Source organism: Aplidium turbinatum, chromosome 7 (genome assembly GCF_918807975.1).
Source record: "Aplidium turbinatum chromosome 7, kaAplTurb1.1, whole genome shotgun sequence".
In the NCBI taxonomy this organism is placed as follows: Eukaryota; Metazoa; Chordata; class Ascidiacea; order Aplousobranchia; family Polyclinidae; genus Aplidium; species Aplidium turbinatum.
In genome coordinates, this window is record NC_137478.1 from 32,923,266 (window position 1) to 32,946,363 (window position 23,098).

At 39.8% G+C, this 23,098-nt stretch overlaps 2 protein-coding genes across 2 annotated transcripts; both read right to left on the reverse strand.

Moving 5' to 3' along the window:
* Window positions 1–2,995: 2,995 nt before the first annotated feature.
* On the reverse strand, window positions 2,996–10,552 carry LOC145774110 (uncharacterized). Its single transcript, XM_082585262.1, has 8 exons — window positions 8,979–10,552; window positions 8,562–8,746; window positions 8,320–8,443; window positions 7,877–7,930; window positions 7,457–7,537; window positions 6,695–6,728; window positions 5,547–5,681; window positions 2,996–4,856 (listed from the first exon to the last, which is right to left on the reverse strand). The coding sequence occupies exons 1-8, from the start codon at window positions 10,530–10,532 to the stop codon at window positions 4,600–4,602; spliced, it is 2,424 nt and encodes an 807-aa protein (XP_082441388.1). The 5' UTR covers window positions 10,533–10,552; the 3' UTR covers window positions 2,996–4,599.
* Window positions 10,552–15,180, reverse strand: LOC145774111 (TAF5-like RNA polymerase II p300/CBP-associated factor-associated factor 65 kDa subunit 5L). Its single transcript, XM_082585263.1, has one exon. It carries the CDS (start codon window positions 15,178–15,180, stop codon window positions 13,243–13,245), a length of 1,938 nt encoding a protein of 645 aa, XP_082441389.1. The 3' UTR covers window positions 10,552–13,242.
* Between the last annotated feature and the right edge of the window lie 7,918 nt (window positions 15,181–23,098).

Consider the following 23,098-nt stretch of genomic DNA (forward strand, 5'->3'; position numbering starts at 1 on the left):
TTCGTGTCATCGCGAAGCTGCTCAGCATGAACAAACAATTTGTTGTGCATCTCATTCAGGGTTCGCTTTCAACCTCACTTGGTTGTGACATCACTGTTAGAGATCGTGAGGTGCGCCTGCTTTGATATCAAACCTGATTGTCGGGTGCAGGGTCAAGTGGAGGTTGACTTCCCTCCGAAAGGTAATCGTCGTTCTTAATGTCTTTAAAATTACGCTAAGTAGCCAATTGGTTTGCACTGATGAGTATCATTTCAAGTTATGACAAAAATGCAACAGCGTCTCCAGTTTCAAATGTCTGAGCGCACGATTGAAAGGACGCGACCGCAAGCGATGTCTTCTTTCATCAAATTGTTCTTGTGTCAGACAACTGTGCATTGGTTGTTCGTGTTTATAAGAAGGTAGCACTGGGTTATTACGGCGATCTATACAGTTTGCAATGGAAAAGCAAGTGTCGTGTGTGAGAATCGAACCTGTGAGCTTCTAATTGCTTGAAACCACATGTTGGGAACGTGAGCGCAAGAAATTTACTAATATAAAATCTTATTTCTTTTTCAATCATAAACCAACTTTGCCGAGCAGCAAACACGGCACGCAAAGTGATAAAAATATTGCAAACGTTTTCGGCTATGCATCTAGCCCTGGTTAAGCCTTTAAAAAATCGATTTAAAATATACACAAAAGACAAAACTTTCATAAATTAATTTTGTTATGTCTCGTTGTTGCTGACTAGTTTAGTTTGCTTATGGTTTACAAAGTAACCTCTTCACACAAATTGCATTTGTTACTTCTCCGCATCCAGATTAACATCTGTGTTCTCCTGAGTGGATTTAACTTTGAAAGAAAAGTAAGAACGCCTGATGTTTCGAAGTGATAAATGTTGCAAGAGAAATATGAAATTTCAATATTTTCTTGAAAGCTATTGACAATTTATTTTGGATTCCATTTAAACTCGCCCAGAAGAAAGAAAACTTCCAATAAAAGCCACGTCACTTGGGAACGACAATTTCTAACTAGCAAGTACATGAGTTTGGAATGCAGGAAACAAATGAAAACATACTAATATAATAATAACAGAAACATTATAAATAAATGTTTTTATTACATTGATAAAACGTCAATAAAAATCGAATCAATCACTAGATAGAATAACGGGGTGTGGTTATTTCCACAAATGGTGAGAACGCCTGAGCGGCGCTCCAATGGGCGGCGGTTTGACACCGCTCCAGAGCACGTGTTTGTGTATCAGCAAGACAAGTAAAGGAGTGCCAAATTAATGGATGTAGCTGATGCATTTGTTCTGTTGCTTAGAATGAGAGGAGAGCAAAGTAAAAACTATCCAACTGTGATTTGCCCAGCTCTTGTTACTAATTTTACAAAATCAATGGAAGACTATTCTAGTGTGGCACATCATATAGAGATATTCAAAAGAGAACTTGGGCCTTTATTGAAAAGATGTTGATTTTCAATTTCCTTTTATACTACAAATATGGTTTTAATGCGCGGCTACTACTGTATGTCTGTGGTGACAATGCAATTGTAATGAAAGCTCACAACTTCAAGTATTTTTGTCCACGCAAGCACAATACGAATGGTGCTTGATAGCTGTAAGTCGAGTGTAGCAAGAATTGACAGCGATATACCTCTCTCGGTGATTTATTTCAGAGATACCGCCACACAACAATTTGCCGATCCAACTGGATATTGCTTGGTTGACAATTTTAACTCTATTTTTTTTCCAAGAAAACTTTAATACGTTTTACTTTCTATTTTAAATCGACAAACAGTTTCATGAAAATGTTTTTCAACCCTCATTGTTTTCATTGCTATGAGCTAAACAATGATTGCTATGAGCTAAACGCATCAAGACGTGTTCCCCTTACGACCATCAGCACTCTTGATAACGCACCATGGCCGATCTTCATAGCAACTGTCCATACAAATCTTAAATATATCAGCTAAAGCTATGTGGGCTAATCAAGCTATAGCCTAAATATATGTTGTTTAATTTTTTTTTGTTTTTTTGTAACATTTTCTTTTTTTATTTTCCCTTTATATCTTATATTTTTCTGAAGGTGTTGCGACCGTGCCAAATTTCTTTCAAATCAATAACTTACTTCGGTCTCAAGCACGTTTTAACGTTCGCGTTTTACCCTTTTCTCGACCTTTGCTATGTTGACGTGTATTGTTTTGATATGATGGTCAGAAATAAAAGCAACTGAACTGAAATAAAGTTAAAAAAATTGTTAGTTGGATGAATTACGTCATAGTCTATCATCGAGCCGTGACATAATCTCCCGTCACCATGGTATAAGCAAATCAAACTGTGAAATCATCAAACGTACATTTTATTTTCTGGAACAGTTGCAAGCGATTTGAATGTAAACGCTGTTTGACATTTTTGTGGATTTAGTTTCTTTTAAACCGTTTTTATTTACATTTAACGAGCAAATGTTTGTGTTAAGCAGCAAGATCAGCCTCGGCTACCACAACAATCTGCTAGCATAAACAAACAACCGGCAGTTTAGCAGCGACTATATTATTAAAGATTTCGATGTTGCGATGTTCGAGAAGTCGGACTTCGACTTGTAAAGCGGCAAGTTGTTCCAGAATTTTTAATTTTTTCTCGAATCTTCAGGATTTGCAAGGTGTCTGGTTAATCGTGAACGTGACATGATGAAAAGAACAAAAGACTGGCTTGTCCGTGTTTTGGGCTTCTAAGGCTCAAAGTAATTCTCAAACATTTCTACTTTTGATTCAGATTACTATATAACTCAACAACTAAGACTGGAGTTAGAAATTGGTCGCTTTCGATGATTGATGTGATTCTTTCATTGGGCAATCTTGGTAACCTAACACGTAGCCTAATTATAATTTTATAGAATGTCGAGTTGAAAATGCTAGACAACATGTTTCCACCATCCTCAAATGCCACACGCCCTTTATGGAATTTTTTTGGAAAATGATTTTATTTCGCAGCAGATTTTTGTGACGCTTCATAAATTTTATCAAGTAGCCAACGACTCACGTGATTGCAACGTCATACCACAGATGGAACGTCGTTTGAACGGCAAATATTTCATTAAGATCATCATGAACCGGACAAAGCAAGTAATTAGTCGAACTTTGAACTGTCATCACGCTGTTGAAAGTGCAACGAGCCAACAACATTGATTGCGGGGAATTTCGAACAAGCATTGCAAGACATAACTTTGCATCAACGCGATCCAACCAATAATGCGCGGGTTTGGTGCAGGGACGATCACAACTCAAACACGTTTTCCATCACGACCGGAGTTTTGGCCTTAACCTTCCTGGGTTCCAATCCGTAGCAGTGCAAAAAAACTTTTCCTAAAGGTTTTAAAAGTACACAACACGGGTTATTTCTCATACAATTATGTCATCTCGCGGCAATTCTTAAACAGATCTCCATCCGATGGATGGCATTGACGTTATGACGTTCGCGTTTTGTCGATGCTACCTTTTTCAACACCTTTGCTATGTTTACTGTTTACTAGTGTTTAGGCTATATTGTTTTTCGTTGGGAATGGTCAAAAACAAACTGAGCTGATAGAACGGTCCACGCTGAAAGATTTTCTGTCGTGGAAACCGCTTAGCTCAGTTTCTGAAGATCAAAACGAAAATAATACTTTTCATGGCATAGCATGGGTCCAAAAAAGGTAGAAGCGACAAAATATTCCTAAACTGACGGACCGAAGGTAACTCTCCATCAAGCTGGTGTCCCTCACAAATCCAGAACTTGATTCAATATTGTGTATGTTTGTATTCATGGGTGAAGTGACATGCATTGCATGACGTTAGTGAATCACCTCCACGCCGGGTGGCAACAGAGAAACTATATTTCGATATCATAAGATGTCGTTCGTTCATCTGTCCATATATGGCGATCCTAGTGACATCATATGACGGTCGAACGGCTCCTGAACATATGACAGTGCAAATAACTCAACAGCACGTCTAGCGGTAATCGTACCTGGGATAAATGACACATGAGGTCGCTACATAGCGTATTTCACGGTGATTGACAAAAGAAAATAAAAACTTCAAATAAAATCTTCAATTAAAAACGACAACGCATCTTTCGACCGACCTCACCAGTGGAGTCTTTGCGAACACATTTTCAACACAATTCTGGGCGTAGAACGAGATCAAATTCTAGCAATAAACATAGAGTTGTGGTTGTTATGGAGATGGTAGTGAAAATAGCATATTGTGAATTGTTATCATAGGAAATGTCGGTGTCACCCAGCTAATTATGGCGCTATCTGGCGGCGATGTTTCCCCCAACACAATTCACCACCAGACACCGCAAAATATTCCGACAATTGCACATAACGGATGCTACTAGTCACAATAGATGAAAGAACAATTCGCCTACAGCTGATCAATTGCGACATAATAACATTTCTATAATTGATGGATATATGAAAAGTTGCCCGACCCGGCAACGCATCGTCAGCTGAGAGATCTGCGCTATGGCAAAGCATGAACTTCAAGGACACATGGTCGATGAAACAGGGGGAGTCCTGTTTAGACAACAAAGCCTCTGATGTCACAAGTGCCCCATTGGGGAAGTCGGCCTCATGAATTCGATACAACCGGTGGTTTCCCTACAGGAAACATGAGCACATGAGATCTCATGTATGAAAGGTCAGGGAGCTTGGTTAAGATCTCTGCAGCATCCGGAGTCAACTCCTCTTCATCTTCAACTTTCTTTCCTGAAGAAACCTTCAAAGATGCAAGAATCTTCGACAGTGGATCGGATCGCTTCGCTTGAGCAGGATCCGGAGCGGCACTCAATGCAAACTCTAACAGTTCAGGATCCATTTTGTCTTGCTCTGAAAACAAAAAGAGCTTTATTGGAGATCCGGGGAGGATCCTCCAGAAACATCATTGTTGCTTCTAACAATAACGCAAACATCAATGCAAGAGCATCTGATAGAGACAAATATTTCATTCGATTTCAAAGTGTAAAAGAAACGGAAGTGGAAGGGACAGTGGGGATCGCCACAAAATGTCGCTGTCCAATGATGCCCAGAGTCCTCAGGTGGCGCACTTTTAAGTTTGTTGAAGATTGTCTCAACCTGCCCCAGACTCCGAACACGGATTTACAAAAATAAATCTACAAAACCACAAGGGGTTGGCGGAAAGCTTTAATGGGTTAATTAAGTGAATGCGTTGATTTGAGGAAAAAGAAAACTATCAAGTTCCTGACTGAGCAATTTTGCAACAAATTTATTCAGGGGCGGCTCCAGAAGTTCAGGGGTTTACAGCTCTGATATTTGTTTGGAAGGGCAGGTAACGATAAAAATGTTGGAAACCACCGACCCAACATAACTGTGGATGGTGAGAAGAGTTGGAAACACGAGAAGTGTCCGCTACCACAACACGTGCAAGCTACCAAGCCAGGGTTGGGCAGGTTGTGTCTACGTGAAGCCTTCTATTATCGTTGCATTGGTGAGGTTGCACCTCTGCCCACCCCTCGCATTATGATCGAGCGTGCAAACAATCTAAATATATAGTGGCACCTGGCGGAGAAGACAATTTGCTCGATTTAGAAGTGGAAGCATCTAAAACGTCGAAGTCTAAACTAATCGCGTCGTATCCACCAGACGCTAGAGAGCCGGCGTCTGCGTTGCTATGGCTACGTGAGTGAGTGGCACCTAGAATCAATCATGCGTGACAGGTTAGTGGTGCATCAAGCAATACTTTAATGCATTAAGTTGTGAATTATGACGAAAGTGAATCGTATCAAGCTATTTGCTAAAGTGCAACCCATTACCCAAATGAAAGCAAACAACAGACCAACTATAAGCGTCTATGACGTAGATTCTATAGTGAGAGCTTCGAAGACATCAAAGAATTATAAACGTTGCTACAGTTATGGTAGGTTGAAAAGTTGTTAGCCATCTTTAATTGTTAATCAGTTTGCGCAGCGACAAAGCTGCCTGTCCAGCGGCACCTGACAACCCAAAGCCCGTGATTGGAACGATCTGATAGGCTGTTGAGGCTTCATATCAATCAATTGCATTTAAGATTCCTTCTTGGCAAGTTTCCCTTAATATTGGTTGGTTGGTTTTGAATCTCTATCCTCGGACAGACAAAGCCTTGATAGGTTATTCCTGGTAGTATCGCATACTTGTAGAGTCTTTTGACGCAGGGTTGGTTACCGAGATTGGCAGAGTGAAGTTTCCTATTGTTGAAGTTTTGTTGCCGGGAAATTATTCCATTCACTAGGTGCCGCTGAATGGAGAGCAGTCCTGAAATGCGTTGCTCAAGCGCACACCCCGAGTCGAACCAGCGCCGCTTGATCTTTGAGTCGAGCGCGTAACCATAGAGAAAACGGAGCGGACCAAAGAGCGAATATTCGAACATCCATGCGAATAATGAAGGAACAACTATGGGATGCTTTGTCGGATCAATGATTGTTCAGCCACGTAACGGTCGTTGGTGTGGTATGAGGAATCCACTTGGTGTGAGGTTCCATAAACAAAACTATCCGCAATGGAATGGACTTCGGGATTCCTCTACCAACAGGAGGGCGGTCAGGCGCGGAAGTTGGATGCCATCAAACAGAGCGACGCACCATCTGTTCTGAACTCGGTCTATGCACGTACATGCCTGGCACTTGGCAGCTTTGTCGTCAACGAAACGCAATTTAAATGACGAAACAAACCTGTCTCCATCGTCCATGGCGTCCCTCCATCAACCTGCCACATCAATACATGAGGTTGAGGAGATAGTCGGGAGAGGATTCACCAAACATGCGTTGGCCACAATCATCGCTATCCTAACCGACATGCATCGACTTATGCAGTCACTTATCGCGTCATACACGGGTGACGTCACAGCTATTGTTTGGAGAGTAGACTCTCTCCAAGCGACAGCTATGGTCAAAGTGCAGGATAATGGCGTCAAATGAACAGCTGCGCGGTCGCGGATCGTACGAGGAATTTCCCACCATGTTAGGTGTCATGCAGTGATGTTGAGAAGTCACCACAATCACCAGGGTGCTCGATGGCGTCACGCGCATGCAGGCTGATTAACTCTTCGCCAATGAAGGGAAGTTATTAGGAAATGTTTTCATTGAATTTCCACCACTGCAATACTATTTCATATTTCGTCTACGTAAAAAAACTTTACGTACAAATTTCTTGCCAGAGAAATTGAATTTGCTGGAACCAACGTTTTTTAAGATTATGATGAAAAATAAGCAAGCACCGACTTGCAGGCCGATTTAGCGACCAGGTTTGAAGCTTCCATCGCCTCCACAACTAACCAAGTGGTTGTGTGCTCACAATCGGACCACAACGTCATAAAGCAATCCCAGACTACTTGTGCGAGTCGCCGGTTCGCATCAAAACGTGACATGAAATAAACTGTCATTGATCATAACTGACAACCCCTCGGCATTATGACGACAACAAAAGTCACTCACGTTAGAGGTCTTCTCGATCGGTGTGGTGGCGGTCACCACGTCGGTGGCTGACATCGGTTTCGTGTCAGGTTGAAGGAGACCCTGCATCAAACACACATCAATAATTCGATTCATAAAATCTGAACCTTCGAGCTTAATTTCATTTCGATACAGAGAGAGCTGTACGTTCAGTTACCAAGTAATCAGCGCGCCATCTTAACAAGAAAAATCCACAAATGTTTAAAATGGTGACCAGCTTTGCATCTAACTTTGTCAGGCAGAGCCCCTCGGCCCTTGGAGTGGCGAAGATAAAGGTTCATACAAAGAATTCAATAACTTTAGCACCCTCAGTAGTAGCACCCTTTAGCACCCAGACAAGCAAAAGGTTTTTCACCAAAGTGTTAAGGATACTGTTCCATAGAACAACACATATTAACTTACCAAACCAGCAGCGTAGTTGGGAACGTAGGTGGGGGCACGATTCCCGCTGAAAAGCTGAAGAACAAATACAAGTGAATGAACCATAGCTGAGTTTGTCTTTAATTAGAATCGAACACAGGCCTCTCACTCAGTGGACGACATCACAGCATGAAAGAAGCGACAAGAGTTAATGAGCCGAAGAGTGCGACAATACGGCGCAACCGCTTAGATGTGAGACCTATGTGGCTTAAGCAAGTTCAACTCAAATAGCAACCACAAACAGTAGCATATGATATTGATTGAAGCGATGACTGAAGTTTCCCATTTATTGTTCTTGTTATAACGGAAACTTCTTGTCCCGCGCGATCGTCACATGTCCATTAATAAAGTGAATCGTCGCATGGTGGGGCCAGAGAATCGTACCCATTCAACCGAAGCGACAGCAATTTATTATGTTGACTTACTATGTTCTGTCTGTTGATTCCAAGTGAAGTCAACAGCTGCTGATGATTCAATGAGTTGTTCCATTTGAACTTGAGCGCCATCGTGTTGTCCACATCTTCAAGCAAGTCCCATAGCTGGGTGGGGCTGCAAACAATGAGGGAGCAGGTCACCAATTGTGAACTTTCATATCTTAAATTATGACTTTCATCGAACTGAAGCACAAGCTGGTCTATCTGACAACAGCAATCGAAACGTTGCAAACCTCTTAAACAACTTGTTCGATCCCAAAACCTCGGTGCTGGATGTGGAGTCACAACTCAACAATGGGATCGTGTTCTCTTCCACGTGGCAATGGATCAAGTGGATGTTGGCATCCGGCTGGCCAATGGTTGCGTCATGTGGTGTTTCACATTGGGGGAACCACCTTGATATACTTGAAATGTTTGTCTGAAATGAGATGTTGAAATGTTAACACAAAGATGCCGGAGTTTGAGAAGTATGTAATTACCCAGTAGGATGAATTAGTTTCACAAAAAGTCTCGACGGTGGTGGTTACAATTTATATACCCCTGGCTAGATAAATCAATATATTTACGTTTAGGAAATATTCAAGGACACATTAAATAAAGTTGTGACGATCCGGTACTTCCCTAATCAGGCAAAAGATGCAAATACTTACAGCATTATTTGATTGTGTTTGAGCAAATGTTGATTCAGCCAATGGAAAATCTTCCGAGGCTGAACCAAAATCACCAAAGTCATCATCGTTATTCGTCTCCACAGGTGCAAAGTTGCTGTCACTAAAATCTCCAAACCCAGCATCATCATCAAACTTCGCAAAGTCATCATTGCTATTTTGAAACCCACTAGGTGGAGCAAAACAATTTTCATCGTTGGATGGTGACTCGTTTTCAGCTACTTGCACTGTGGATGGAAAACTAAAAGTTGCAAAATCAGCAAAGTCATCCTCCGCATTCTCTCCAAGTGACTCAGCGTTTAATTTTTGAGCAATACTCTCCTCCACAGAAGAACATGACTTCGTATCTTGATTGTCACTTTCAATAGATTTAGGAGAACCTCCCTCTGCTATGGAGTCTGAGATTTTATTGAAGTTATCTGGAACAACTGTCTCTTTGAATCCATCATTATTAGTAAACTGATTAAACGACGCAGTATCAACAAATTCTTCCGAGTGATCTGCAGGTTTATTGGAAGGGATAGAATCCTGAACATTTTCTGTTGTGGTTTCCTGGTTTGTACTAGTTTCAACCGATGAAGAGTCACTGCTCTCATTGTTCTGGCAACCTGCTGACTCAACCTCATCAACTTCACCAGTGGAATCCTTGGGAGTTTCTTCGGCAAACATGGAACCAGATGAGGTTGGTCTGCTATCCTTGTCATCAGATTGCAAACCACTGTTATCTAGATTTATTTCAGTTTCTGAGACCGTGTCTTTGTGACCAGAAGAAGCTTTCGAGTCAACTGGCGAAATGGTGTGTGACGCAACAACTTCATGAAAACAAACGTCATTGTTCGTTTCAAAATTATTTGTCATTTCAGTGAAATCTTCATGACTTTTTATCTTGTCATTGGCTTGAAAAGTTTCCTCGGATGGCTGACTCCTAAACGACGATTCATCCTCAGAGGGAATGTCGTCTCTTGATGGGTATTCAGAATTGTCACTTTCAAACTCTGCAATGACTGGATTGAATAAGTTGCCTTGAACACCCGGCTCTGTGGCATTGTTTTCAAGCTCCTTGATACTTGACGCACGGTCTTCATTGTCAGTGGGTGACTTTACAAAAGATTTATTGAGGTCATCTGAATTGGAAAAGTTCCTGTCTTCAAGATCGATTGAGACATCACCGGTCACAGTTGCATTACAAGAGGAACTTAAATCAGGCTCACAATCCCTTTCCAATGTTTCACTCACTCCATTAGTTGCGTTTGAATAGATATCATCTGGTTTTGCAGTAAATACTATTTCATCTTGTGCTTCAATGTTGTCAACAATTGAACAAAAATTAGTCTCGAATGAGTGGGGTTGAACGGATTTTAGGGGTGACCCAAAACTATCATCACTCACAGGTGGGGGACCAGAAAAGTCCCCAAAGTCATCATCACTCCCCCAAGAATTGGTTGCTTGGGCAAAATCAGTAAAATCATCATCAAAATCTCCCTCATCAATAGGAGGGGGGGTGTTTGAAACTATAGGGATAAAACTATCAGTCATTGCTTATTCGGACATCCAGCTGCATAAGAAATTCACTGAAAAAATACAAACATTTTCGGCTTTTCACCAATGATGCATATTGCATGTGACAAATTGAACCAGTGTGAAAATATGATAACAGATTGTAGCATACGTCCGATTAACCAAACCTTTTCAATCAAAATGCCTTTTACACTTCTAACAACGTGTTGTATGTGACCATGCATGGCGACATAGAATAACTCAAACTATTTATAACATTGAGTGTAAACATTAAGCTGTGCCAATGCCACAACAACTGTATCAGTAAGACACACATCTCCAATTAATGTTATTCAACTCACTGCACCTAGTTGACATTTGTAGACTGTATAACTGAATAGAACTCTTTAAAAAAGTGAAGCACAACTCGAAACAAAGCAATACAATGGAAATAATAACCCAAGCTGATTAATTGTGATGTCACATTATGGGGGGGATGACGTCGCGGATAAGACGTTGGCTTTCAAATCATGCAATTCTGGTTCGGTTCCCACCTTAAAAGCTGGTTGTTGAAGAACACTGCACACCTCTACATCATCATCATCATCATCATAATCCATAATCCATCGTCGGTTTGTTCCCCACTAGTGGGGGTGGCCGATTGTTTCCGCGCAGCAATTGTTTTAATCCCTTTTCTCCATTTCACCCTGTCCCTTGCATCTTCCTCCTTCAGTCCGACTTTTTTAAATTCATCCTTCACTTGTTGTTTCCACGTTCTTCTTGGACGACCGCGTTTCCTCTTCCCATCCACCTTTAGATCTAGTGCCTTTCTAAGAAAACTTCCTTCCTCCCTCCTTATCACATGTCCATACCATCTTACTCCATTTGCCCTTGCCAGTTGGTCTATGGTCTCTCTCATCTCTAGCATATCCAACAATTCTTCAGTCCTTTTTTCCCTTCTCGTTTTCACCCCACACATTGCTCTCACCATTGACCTTTCCGTTAACACCATTGACCTTTCCGAGTATAATAAATTGGGTGGGCGACTGGGCGTAGTTGTTGAAGGACCAAGGCGGCCAAGAGAAAGAAACTGGCCACCCTTCTTTTGTTAGTAGCACAGGCATAATGAGAATCTCCTTATCTTCACATACTCACAATTGGAACTGAGTATGGAACCTTTACCATGTTATGAAGGAGCGTAGCAATTTTGTGTTCAAGGTTTAGTGAAGCAAACTAGTGGCTGTCTCATAACTGGGATGTTGTGATAATAACCAGATACCTAACAACGATGATAAATTGTGTGGCATAACCTACAGCACAGCATATATACGTCAATAAAAATAAAGTTAACACATGATTGACGACGAGATGAAGCAGCATTAGGTTAAAAACACATCATTGCTTAGCTCTGCTAACAGCAGAACGATTGTGGGACATGCAACACTGCAACAGCCAATTAAAGGAATATCACCATCTAAAACCAAGGACAAGTTAGTACCAGGATCAAGGTAACCTGGTGGAATTTCAAACAAAGAATATGTTCAGTGCACAACAGCATATTATCACTTGGTCAGCGGAATGGGTTTGTTGGATGCCATGGAGGAGATTGCAGTCAACAGGGCAACTGCTTATGCAGAATATGTACTTTTCACCAGTAAAATTAAAATCATCATAAGTTTTACCGTAACACATAAAAAAGAGCATGGAACTGGAAGCTGGGTTTTTTTTTCGCTGAGACTTTTCGGTAATTTGTCCGAAATGACTTGAAAAAATTCGATCATTTTTTATTTACTTCGGTCATTTTTTCTGATGAAAATATTTCCTTTCAAGTCACTGATAATTTGCAAATTTGCACTTCCTGACTAGCTACAACATTAATAAGTTTCGCTGAGAAACGTTGTTTTTTTACACAACTGACCGAATTTTCAGAAATCTGACTGAATTGACTATATATATATTTTTCGGACATTTTGACCGAATTGACTATATATATATTTTTCGGACATTTTTGACAGATTGACTATATATTTTTCGGACATTTTGCTAAAAAATCCGCCAATGACCAATAAATGACCAAAAAAAAACCAGCATGGAAGTACTTTTGGTTAATTGCAGGAGACACATATAAACATCGTAGTACAATTTAATGAACTTACAAGATACTGTAAATATTACAGATTAATGGTCTTGCAAGCTAATTTGTATTTTCTATGAGACCAATAAAAATAGTTTTGATTTAATATCACTGTCATATATTTGCTCAAAGAAATGCTTTGGAAAGGTAACTGAAATTGCTTATATATAAGATGAATTTTCCAACATAATGCCTGCCAAGACATAACTGAAATTGCTTATAAAAGATATTTTTCCATAATGACTGCCAATAAGACTTTATAAAGTAAACCATGTTACAAATAACAATGAGTAATTCAATGAAAAAGTATAAAAGTCGAGATTGTGAATTGCCTGCATCATCACGTCATACAACTATGCAGTCTAACATGTCGCCGCCTGCATCATCATGTCATACAACTATGCAGTCTAACATGTCGCCGCCTGCATCATCACGTCATACAACTATGCAGTCTAACATGTTGCCGCCTGCATCATCACGTCATACAACTATGCAGTCTAACATGTCGCCGCCTGCATCATCACGTCATACAACTATGCAGTCTAACATGTCGCCGCCTGCATCATCACGTCATACAACTATGCAGTCTAACATGTCGCCGCCTGCATCATCACGTCATACAACTATGCAGTCTAACATGTCGCCACAGAAATTCACTGTTAAAATTTTGTTTATATCTGTTTCAAATGCCCAATGCGCCACCAAGTGTGGATGCAATGATGCATTACTACAAGTGTCTGAGCTAACAACAGAAAGAGAGTTGGAAACATTCCAAACATATAGAGAGCAGTCAGCACCACCAGATGCAATCATGGAACTATCAGAGCTGAAGCTCATTGAATAGATAGTATCAGTGTGTGAACGAATTTCCTTGATCAAATTTCCCGAGGCAATATCCCATATTCGAATACGACAATCTTCCCCGGAACTGGCAAGCATTTTCCCGTCTGGTGAAAATGCTAAGGTGGTCACCGGAGCCCAATGTCCCGTCATCAATCGAACAGTTTTGCCACTATTTACGTCCCATAACCTGACAGTATGGTCGGCAGTGGCAAGATAACTTGCATTATCATGAAAAGCTAACGTTTCAACACTGTGTTCATGGCCGGCATATAAACGCAAAGGAAATGTTCGGTCTAATGACCACAATCGGGCCGTACAGTCCAAAGAACCAGACGCAAAATACATGCTCAGGGCACTCATACTGAGGCACCACACGGGGTGATTATGTCCTTTGTATATCACTTTGTTTCTGAAATCTTGCAAATCCCACAACCGGATCGTGGTGTCTTCGGAAGATGTTAAAACGTATTTGTCGTCATGAGTAAAGCACGATGAATAAATTGGCCCACTGTGGCCTTGTAGAGAAGTGACTCTCTGCTTGCAAAGTTGCTGCCTACAGTTAGCAGACGCATCTCGGGATTGCTGCCAAACATCATCTTTGAAATCATTACCAAAAGAAACACGAGAAATATCTGGGTATGAAACAATAGGAATTTGTTTCTTGCTGTCATCAATGTTTACAGTGGTCTTGTGATTGAACAAGTCGCCATGACATACATTCCACAAACTGGCTCTTGAATCTTCTTTGCCGCAACAAATCAAGGCCCTGTTGTTAGAAATTGCTGCACTAGTTATAACATGGTGCTCATCATTAAATTTATACAAACATACACTTTGAACTACAGGGTGACTTTCTCTTAATCTTTTAATATGCTTGTTGACCAGTGCAGGATCAATGGTTGGCTGGAATGGCAACTTTTCAGGAGTTTGGGTTGAATTTGTGCAAGTGGGAGTGTTAGTCACTGATGGAGGACTGATGATCATTGGAAGAGGATCAGTAGGATGGGAAGCTAACGGTTCAAAAACTGATGCTTTTTGTTCACAATGAAGAGTTTGGATCTTAGTTTCATTGCATTCAACATCATCATATTTACTTAATTCCATTAAATCTTCATCTTCATCATCAAGATGAATCCGTTCATTGATAATCTTCATCACCAACAAGTTGTCTTGGCCATGCATAAACCTCAGCAGCAAATGTTTCTCATCAAAACTTAACCCAACAGTGCAAAATTTGTTGCGAATTTCAGCAATTGTGAAATAGTTTGATAAATCATTAGAATCTTTGACTCTTTGAAGCTGAAGCAAAACTTCATCATATTGTTTAAAGGTTTCATCATCGCTATAGAGATAATAAAACTCTTCGGCCTCGCCTTGTCTACCGGCTATCACCAAGTCAAGATAAGCATGAAGAAAAATAGGGAACAACAATCTCCGCAGACCTTTATATTGCTCATTTTCTGCGGCTTTTTCAATGAAATCCTGCAAAGCTTTAAAAGAGAGAAAGTAATCACTTAAAGACTGTGTCGTCATAGCAACACTGTCTAAAACAGAATATTTGGTTTCCACATACGCACGAGCACCAGCTTCAGGTAAAGACTGTTCAAACTTGAAATTGTTTCGAAAAGTGCACTCAGAATCTGTAAAGTTCCTTTTCTTCAAATAAAACAACACGGCCGTCTGCAATTGCTCTGCCCGTGCCCGTTTCATTCTTCACAGCATAACAAAAAAACTTAACTCTCAACAAATTTCTCATTTATCTAATTAAAAGCATAATATTCAAAGCTACATAACACAAGTGTATCTTGCATACAAAGACACAGTTTCTGGAGATAATATTAACAATTGAATTGTATTATATCTATCTAAAATGGTCTTAATATATATATATGAAAAGCAAACACAATAACTAGAAAAAATGTCATTGAGATTTATGTATAATAAATAATATACTTGGGTCGTCTCACCACTCGCCATGCGACAACTCAGCATTTACATTTCAGCTACTGCCAAGTCAGTCAGCAAATGAGATTTACGTGCTCACGTCAGACTTGCTTGGTCATCGCTTGTTAAACTGAATTTACTAACTTGGACAATCCTAGCTTTGACTTGCTCAGTTGTTGCTTGCTCAGTTTCATCATTTACCAACTTCAGCCACTTGCTTAAATGTTTCTAGCTCAGTTCACAACTGCTGACTTTTAGGAAACTCATATATTTGATGTTGCAATCACTGAGGTGCTTTTTGAGCATTTTGGTGTACATTAGGGGTGGCCAACACGTCAATCGCGATCGACCGGTCGATCACCAAGTCTCAACTGGTCAATCGCGCTTGTCAATCGGTTTGTTGACGTTACAAGATTCCAAAAATGTGAGTTTTTTAATCAAAGTGAAAAATATTGTCCATCAACTCCGACAAAATTCAATCTTTTGTAGGCTTTTGTAGGTATGAATTGAAAACAGAATATTATACCTGTCATGCACGGGTCTGCTACTATTCGGCGAGTTCCCTGTTCGGCGAGAGCCTTTTTCGGCGAGTTTTTGAAATGTTTGAAAGGAAATTATCGGGTACCGTAGCCTAATTATAATTGCCGTTTTTACATCGTTTTAACGTCGCTAAACGTTGAAATCGTGGAGAAAGGAATAAAAATAAAATGTTTGAACTATTAAATTAAAATTCGTTATGTCAGTTCAGTTGAGTTGCTTTTATTTCTGACCATCATATGAAAAACAATACACGTAAACATAGCAAAGGTAGAAGCGACAAAACGCGAACGTTAAAACGTGCTTGAATTCGTCATGTCAGTTCAGTTGTTTTTATTTCTGATCATGATATCAAAAACAATACACGTCAACATAGCAAAGGTGTAGAAAATGGTAGAAGCGACAAAACGGGAACGTTAAAACGTGCTTGTGACCGAAGTAAGTTATTGAGTTGAAAGAAATTTGGCACAGTCGCAACACCTTCAAAAAAATTTAAGATATGAAGGGTAAATAAAAAAAGAAAATGTTACTAAAAAAAATCATGTTTAATGTCTATAAATTAGTACTTTTGAATAGTTAAAATGATTAGTTTGGATCAACAAATGTGTGGCCTACAGCTTGGATTGAAAGAAAATTATCGGGTACCGTAGCCTAGTTATCCCGACCAGCAGAAATTGCCGTGTTTACATCGTTTTAATGTCGCTAAACGTTGAAATCGTGTAGAAAAGATAACTTTGCTGACTAGGATACGTTGAAACTGAGAAACATTCACAGAAGACTTGAGATTTGTTCCAAGAACCAAGTTAGCCTAACAGTTCATTTTTACATTGTAGTAACATAATGAAAAGGCTAACCAAATGTGTGGTCTACAGCAGGGGTGTGCAACCTTTATTACAGGAGGGCCATATATAAATATCTGGGTGAAACCACGGGCCACACGTTTATTTAACATATGTTTTCTAGTAGTTGCAGGCACAAAAAAGTAGTTTTTTTGTTATTCATGTTAATCTTATGGCATTATTAGAGGTTATCTCCTTGCAGAAAAAATAAGTTAAGACACATAAATTTCTAAAGAAAACTTCTATTCAAATTTATTGTCACACCGACTACGAGTTCAGTGAGAAATTTGCAGCTGGTTTCTTTTCCGGACGACTTTTTTCAAATTTACTTTAATGGAAGTGCTCGCAATTCGAAGTCCATTTTCCAGGTGTTCGCCTGTCAGAACGGATCGATGGGGATATTTTATGACGCCCATTTTAGAAAAAATCTGTTTGCACAAATACGTTTAGCCAAAAAGAGCCATTTTTGAAGTCATGTTTTTTTCAAATGTGGAAAGTCATCTTGGTGGAGATGTTTTCGGTAAAATCAAAAAATTTACGACTTCTTTCCGCAGTTCGTAAAATCGTTGCAACATGCAACCCTTGTTTAACCAACGCACCTCGGAAAAGTAAAGTAGATCTTTATGTGTCGTGTTGAGGTTATCCAGAAACTTTTGAAACTGACGATGGTTGAGCCCTCGTGCTCGAATGAAATTACTGCCTTAACAACCGAACTTCAGACATGTTTGAACTTCAAGGATTTTGCGCACAGGTTTTGCTGGTGAATGATACAATGAAAAATTGCTATGTCATCATCGATTTTTCTCTTCCTCAAGGTAGACTTCAAGAGACCTATGAATCCAATGCCAGTTCCGGACATGGATCGAGCACCATCAGTTGCGTTTCCGCATAAGCTGGACAAGTCCAGTTCGAAGTTGTCAAAAGCATCAATTCAGTAAAAATGTCAGCACCAGTAAGTTGTCGTACCCTTCATTGACTGTAATGACAGAAGCTCTTCCGTTTCGTTCAAGTCTTTGTCCACTCCTTTTCAAATATGGCCAACTGTGCTGTGTCCTTCTGGTCCGTAGCCTACTTTCATCGATCGCAAAGCTCCATGAAACAAAGTTCTTCACCTTATCCTTATTGAGAGTGTCACTAATATCACAAGCAAGATCATCGATAGCCTACGCCTCGCTATCGTCCACCATTTTCTCGAACGCACTCTTCATTTTAGAGCACATTTCTTCTGCGACATCAATAAGACACTGCTTCACAAAATTACTGTCAGAATACAGTTTCATAGTTTGAGCTATTCTCTGTGCAATTCTTTGCCTCTGATCTACTGACGTTCCAAATAATTAAATACAATCGGATTAGCGGTGGCCGGTGGGAGATTTTTAAAATAGTTAACAGAAGGTGCGAAATGTACAATAATCCACTCTATAATGAATTGTTCGCACGTACCAGACTAAACTAAATTATAAACACGTTTCGCGGGCCGCACACAATTCAAAATTGCCACATCTTCGCAGGCCACACAATTTTTCTTCGCGGGCCACATTTGGCCCGCGGGCCGTACGTTGCACACCCCTGGTCTACAGCCTAGATCGAAAGGAAATTATCGGGTACCTAGCCTAGTTATTCCGACCAGCAGAAATTGCCGTTTTTACATCGCTAAACGTTGAAATCGTGTAGAAAAGAGAACTTTGCTGACTAGGATACGTTGAAACTGAGAAACATTCACAGAAGCCCTTCGATTTGTTCCAAGAACCTAGTTAGCCTAACAGTTCATTTGTACATTGATTCAACGTCTGAATACATTATCTTGAAAATGCAATGTATCAAAGGGCTTATGTGAATGTTTCTCAGTTTCAATGTACACGATTTCAACGTTTAGCGACGTTAAAACGATAGGCCACACATTTGGTTAGCCTATTCATTCTGTTACTACAATGTAAAAATGAACTGTTAGGCTAACTGGGTTCTTGGAACAAATTTTTGCTGGTAGAGATAACTAGGCTACGGTACCCGATAATTTCCTTTCAATCCAAGCTGTAGGCCACACATTTGTTGATCCAAACTAATAATTTTAACTATTCAAAAGTACTAACTTATAGACATAAACATGATTTTTTTTTGTAACGGAACATTTTCTTTTTTTATTTTCCCTTCATATCTTAAATTTTTCTGAAGGTGTTGCGACCGTGCCAAATTTCTTTCAACTCAATAACTTACTTCGGTCACAAGCACGTTTTAACGTTTGCGTTTTGTCGCTTTTACCTTAAAAACAACTGAACTAACATGACGAATTCAAGCACGTTTTAGCGTTCGCGTTTTGTCGCTTCTACCTTTGTTATGTTGACATGTATTGTTTTTGATATGATGGTCAAAAATAAAAAGAACTGAACTGACATGACGAATTTTAATTTAATAGTTCAAACATTTTATTTTTATTCCTTTCTGCACGTTTAGCGACGTTAAAACGATATGAAAACAGTTAGGCTACGGTACCCAATAATTCCCTTTCAAAAATAAAATTTCAAAAGCTCGTCAAATAGGGCACTCGCCGAAAAAGGTTCTCGCCGAATAGGGAACTCGCCGAATCAGATTAGCCGAATCGGACTCGCCGAAACGGGCCATTCCGGTCATGCACACGTTCATTGAAGCAGATTGTGATGTAACGTAAGTATAAAAATTTGAAGTAGACCAAAACAGGTGCCTTGGCCCGAAGACAAAGGTTGAGGCCATAAATTTGAGACCATAAATTTAACAAAGAAAAACTGTGAAGCTGTGAAGAAAAAAAGAGTGTGGTTTACTACAACGAGAAAACAAAATGAGGAACTATCATTTTAAAAAGAGAATAATCGTCGTTGTGTGAGCCTCTGAGCCCGAGGGTTTATCATCCTTTCACCATCCCCAGATTCACGATGTTCCCGAACTACATTGGAAGGCTACTAGAGAGCAACCCGTCTTTAGTTTCATCATCCAAGACGCGCAGACCTTCTATTCTGTTAGGTTTTTTGCATATGATAGAATCGTTGATGATGTGGTCTGCGGTCTGTTCTTCAGCACCACATTTACAAGAAGAGGCTATTTCCCATTGGTGCTGGTTGAGCGTAAAAGTCCTAAGCCCGCGCGGTTGAGGGCACTCACGCCTGTCAAACAATAAGCAGCAAACAACACATTTTTCCACACAGCTTATGGTGTCACAGAAAAAAAAGTTGCTCAGTGACTTTATCACCGACCGGTCGATCACTAGTAAATAAGAAGTTTTGTAGTGGATCCCATTTCATGAGAAGTTGGCCACCCCTGGTGTACATAATGCAGTTGCTGTTAAATTAGATTAACGGCTACACTGCAATAACTAATAACACACATTTACACAGTGAATAAACCTTTTGTTGACGGTGCCATTTAAAAACTTAGAAACATTCGCGGTACTGGTACCATAATAAATCTAAAATTTTGAAAATTTCAAGTTATATTAAACATTGTATTTTAAAATGTCTGTTCAAAATGCAAAATACTGAAAGCATTCAATGTGAGCAATGAGCTCGTTGCTCTATGCATATATCATCAAACTGCGGTACAAAATTTGATATTGCAACATGCATTCAATGTCATTGTGGTACTTCGACTTATACTGTTTGTGATTGTTATAATTATTAAGCTACGCCAATCATTGAATTTCTTTTGGTGTTCAAAATTTTTTTTAATTACAAAGTGTTCAGAAGTTGAGAAAGGTTGAAAAACATTGTACGATAATAGACAAAAACACAACACTTGATACGTGAGAAAGGAGAACCGCAAAAAAACGCAACAACTTTCATGAAGCTCCTGGCAAAATTTGGTGGCGCACCAATGCCCACTTTGGGAACCGCTAGGCCGGTGGTTTCAAACTTTTTCAAAAAATTTGTGCAATGGTCCCTTTGCAGCTTTTTAAGGGAGCAAGTCTTTTAGGCGCTGACAGTTAGGCGCTGGTCTAATAGGCGCGCACACTGTGGCGTCTGGATATTTAGGTGCGGACCAATGTGGCGCCCGGTCATTTAAGTGCTATTCCTAGTAAAGTCTGTAGATTGCATCAGCTTGCCAGAAAATTATATCATGGCTGCCGTGAGTGAAGCTGCTTAAACCGGCAATGCTTTTCACACAAAATGTTATATTGAACAGAAAAATATATTGTTGATTTATTGATTTATTATTGTTTTATTTGTTGTTAGTCCAAGTTTGCGTTGGTGAAAGCTTTATCAATAAATTATTCAAGTTTCCGAACATTATTGAGTTCATTTTTAGTAAACTCTTTCGCGACCACGGACGTATACACACGCCTTGGGATTTTTGCCATGATGACCAAGGAAGTATCCCTACGTCCAAGGTTAAAAGGCTTATTTTAAGCAAAAAAATGTAAATGATGGCAGATCCATAGTCTTTGCCTGTCCTTTTTTGGCTAATTAAAAAAAAATATTTTGGCGGTGCAGTTATCAGATGAGGACTTCTTAAAGATGGGGACGCAGTGGATTTTTTTTCTTTCACTCTTTGGAATTGGCAGTCAAAACTGACTAGGCAACCCCTTACTTTGGAATTTCTCGATGAAAAAGACTGTAGGCTAAATTACGTAAACTTTTTGCTTAAAATTATAATATACATAACGTGTTGTGTGAAAAAGCATTGCCGATTTAAGCAGCTTCACTCACTGAAGCCATGACCAACAACGCACACGTATTAACAAAAGAACGTATTTTTCTGTTCAATATAACATTTTGTGTGAAAAAGCATTGCCGGTTTCGGAAAAAGCATTCAAAAAAATAACATTTTGTGTGAAAAAGCATTGCCATTTTAAGCAACTTCACTCACTGAAGCCATGACCAACAACGCACACGCATTAACAAAACAACATATTTTCCTGTTCAATATAATATTTTGTGTGAAAAGCATTGCCCTACGCCCCTCCCTGCCAAGCTGATACAATCTATAGACTTCACTAGGAATAGCACTTAAATGACCAGGCGCCACAGTGCTCCGCACCTAAATATCCAGACGCCACAGTGTGCGCGCCTATTAGACCAGCGCCTAACTGTCAGCGCCTAAAAGACGTGGACCCCTTTTTAAGGACTCCCAGTTCACTATAAAATTAAGACAAAGATGCACAAAAACGATAAAAGAACTCATTCAATTGTTGGTGCTCTTTCACAATTAGCCCTGTTGGTCAACTGGATGATGACGTCATCATACGTCACACACTTTGAAATGGATTAATATAAAGGAGGAAGTATGGGGTGAAAATGCCATGAGTTAGGGTTAGTAACACAGTACACAGTCCTCGAAATTAGCGGTTGCACACGGCAATTGCCTTGGTAAATGCCGCCGCAAACGTCATAATGGCCATTCTGCTACGGCAATAAAACTGCCGACGCAAAATGAGCATTTAATTCGGACAAAATTGTTCAAAATTTCTTCCTGTTTGATTTACTAGCAGCGGGAGTTTAATCAGCAGAAACATCGCACCAAGACCTAACCTCGGACTACTTTACTTGCTGTGAACACTCGCACAGTCTTCGTAATTAGCATATTTTTACTTTGCAAAAACGTTGACGAAGCCAAATGGCAAAAGTTGAAATTGCCTCGGCAATTGCTGTGAACGTTTGTTACAAAAAAATTGTACCAAAACATGTAAAACGAAAAGAGAAAAAAATAATCGAATAGTCTATCACGACCGCACTATTTGATTTGTTGTGATGTAATAATACCAAAAGTAGCGATAAAGCAACCAACGCGATACGCACGCTGTTACAGTGATTCACGTTAAATAACTCATTGGAGGGGAAAAAGTAAGTTAATTTTGGGTTGATTCAACGTTCGAGTCAGCACAAATCGATTTAATTTTCCTGGCGGGTTATATCGCGTAACAACAATGCCCAATAAGAAATCTACGTTTGTTTTACATCAATTCGACATCTAGCGACGTTGAATTATCATGAAATAACGTTAATTGCTCAATCAGGTATATACCGGTAACAAATCAATAGCTTCCTGCGAGAAGATTGCCTCGATTTACGTATACAGTACACTAACATAATTTCGGCACAATTAGGATACTGCGAGCAACAGAAAGTCTGTTGGATAAAGAACTACTGTAGTCAGAATCGGAATCATCGGATGCTGTATCGGAGGATGAGATTGTCGCGTCGTCACTGGAATACTTAAAGACGCAAAACTGCCCGTTCATGAACGCGCGATGCTATATGATCGGAAGCATTACTTTTCTTTACTGCCGAAGAACCATTTATCCAATTTTATACCAAAATTCGCAAGTATATTCGCAACGACAC

Coding starts and splice junctions, on each gene's coding strand:
- LOC145774110 (XM_082585262.1), bottom strand. CDS start 10,532: ATGACTGATAGTTTTATCCCTATAGTTTCAAACACCCCCCCTCCTATT. Junction 7,931..8,319: donor GAATCAACAGACAGAACATA/GTAAGTCAACAT, acceptor TTTGTTCTTCAG/CTTTTCAGCGGGAATCGTGC. Junction 4,857..5,546: donor CAAATTGTCTTCTCCGCCAG/GTGCCACTATAT, acceptor TTTTGTTTTCAG/AGCAAGACAAAATGGATCCT.
- LOC145774111 (XM_082585263.1), bottom strand. CDS start 15,180: ATGAAACGGGCACGGGCAGAGCAATTGCAGACGGCCGTGTTGTTTTAT.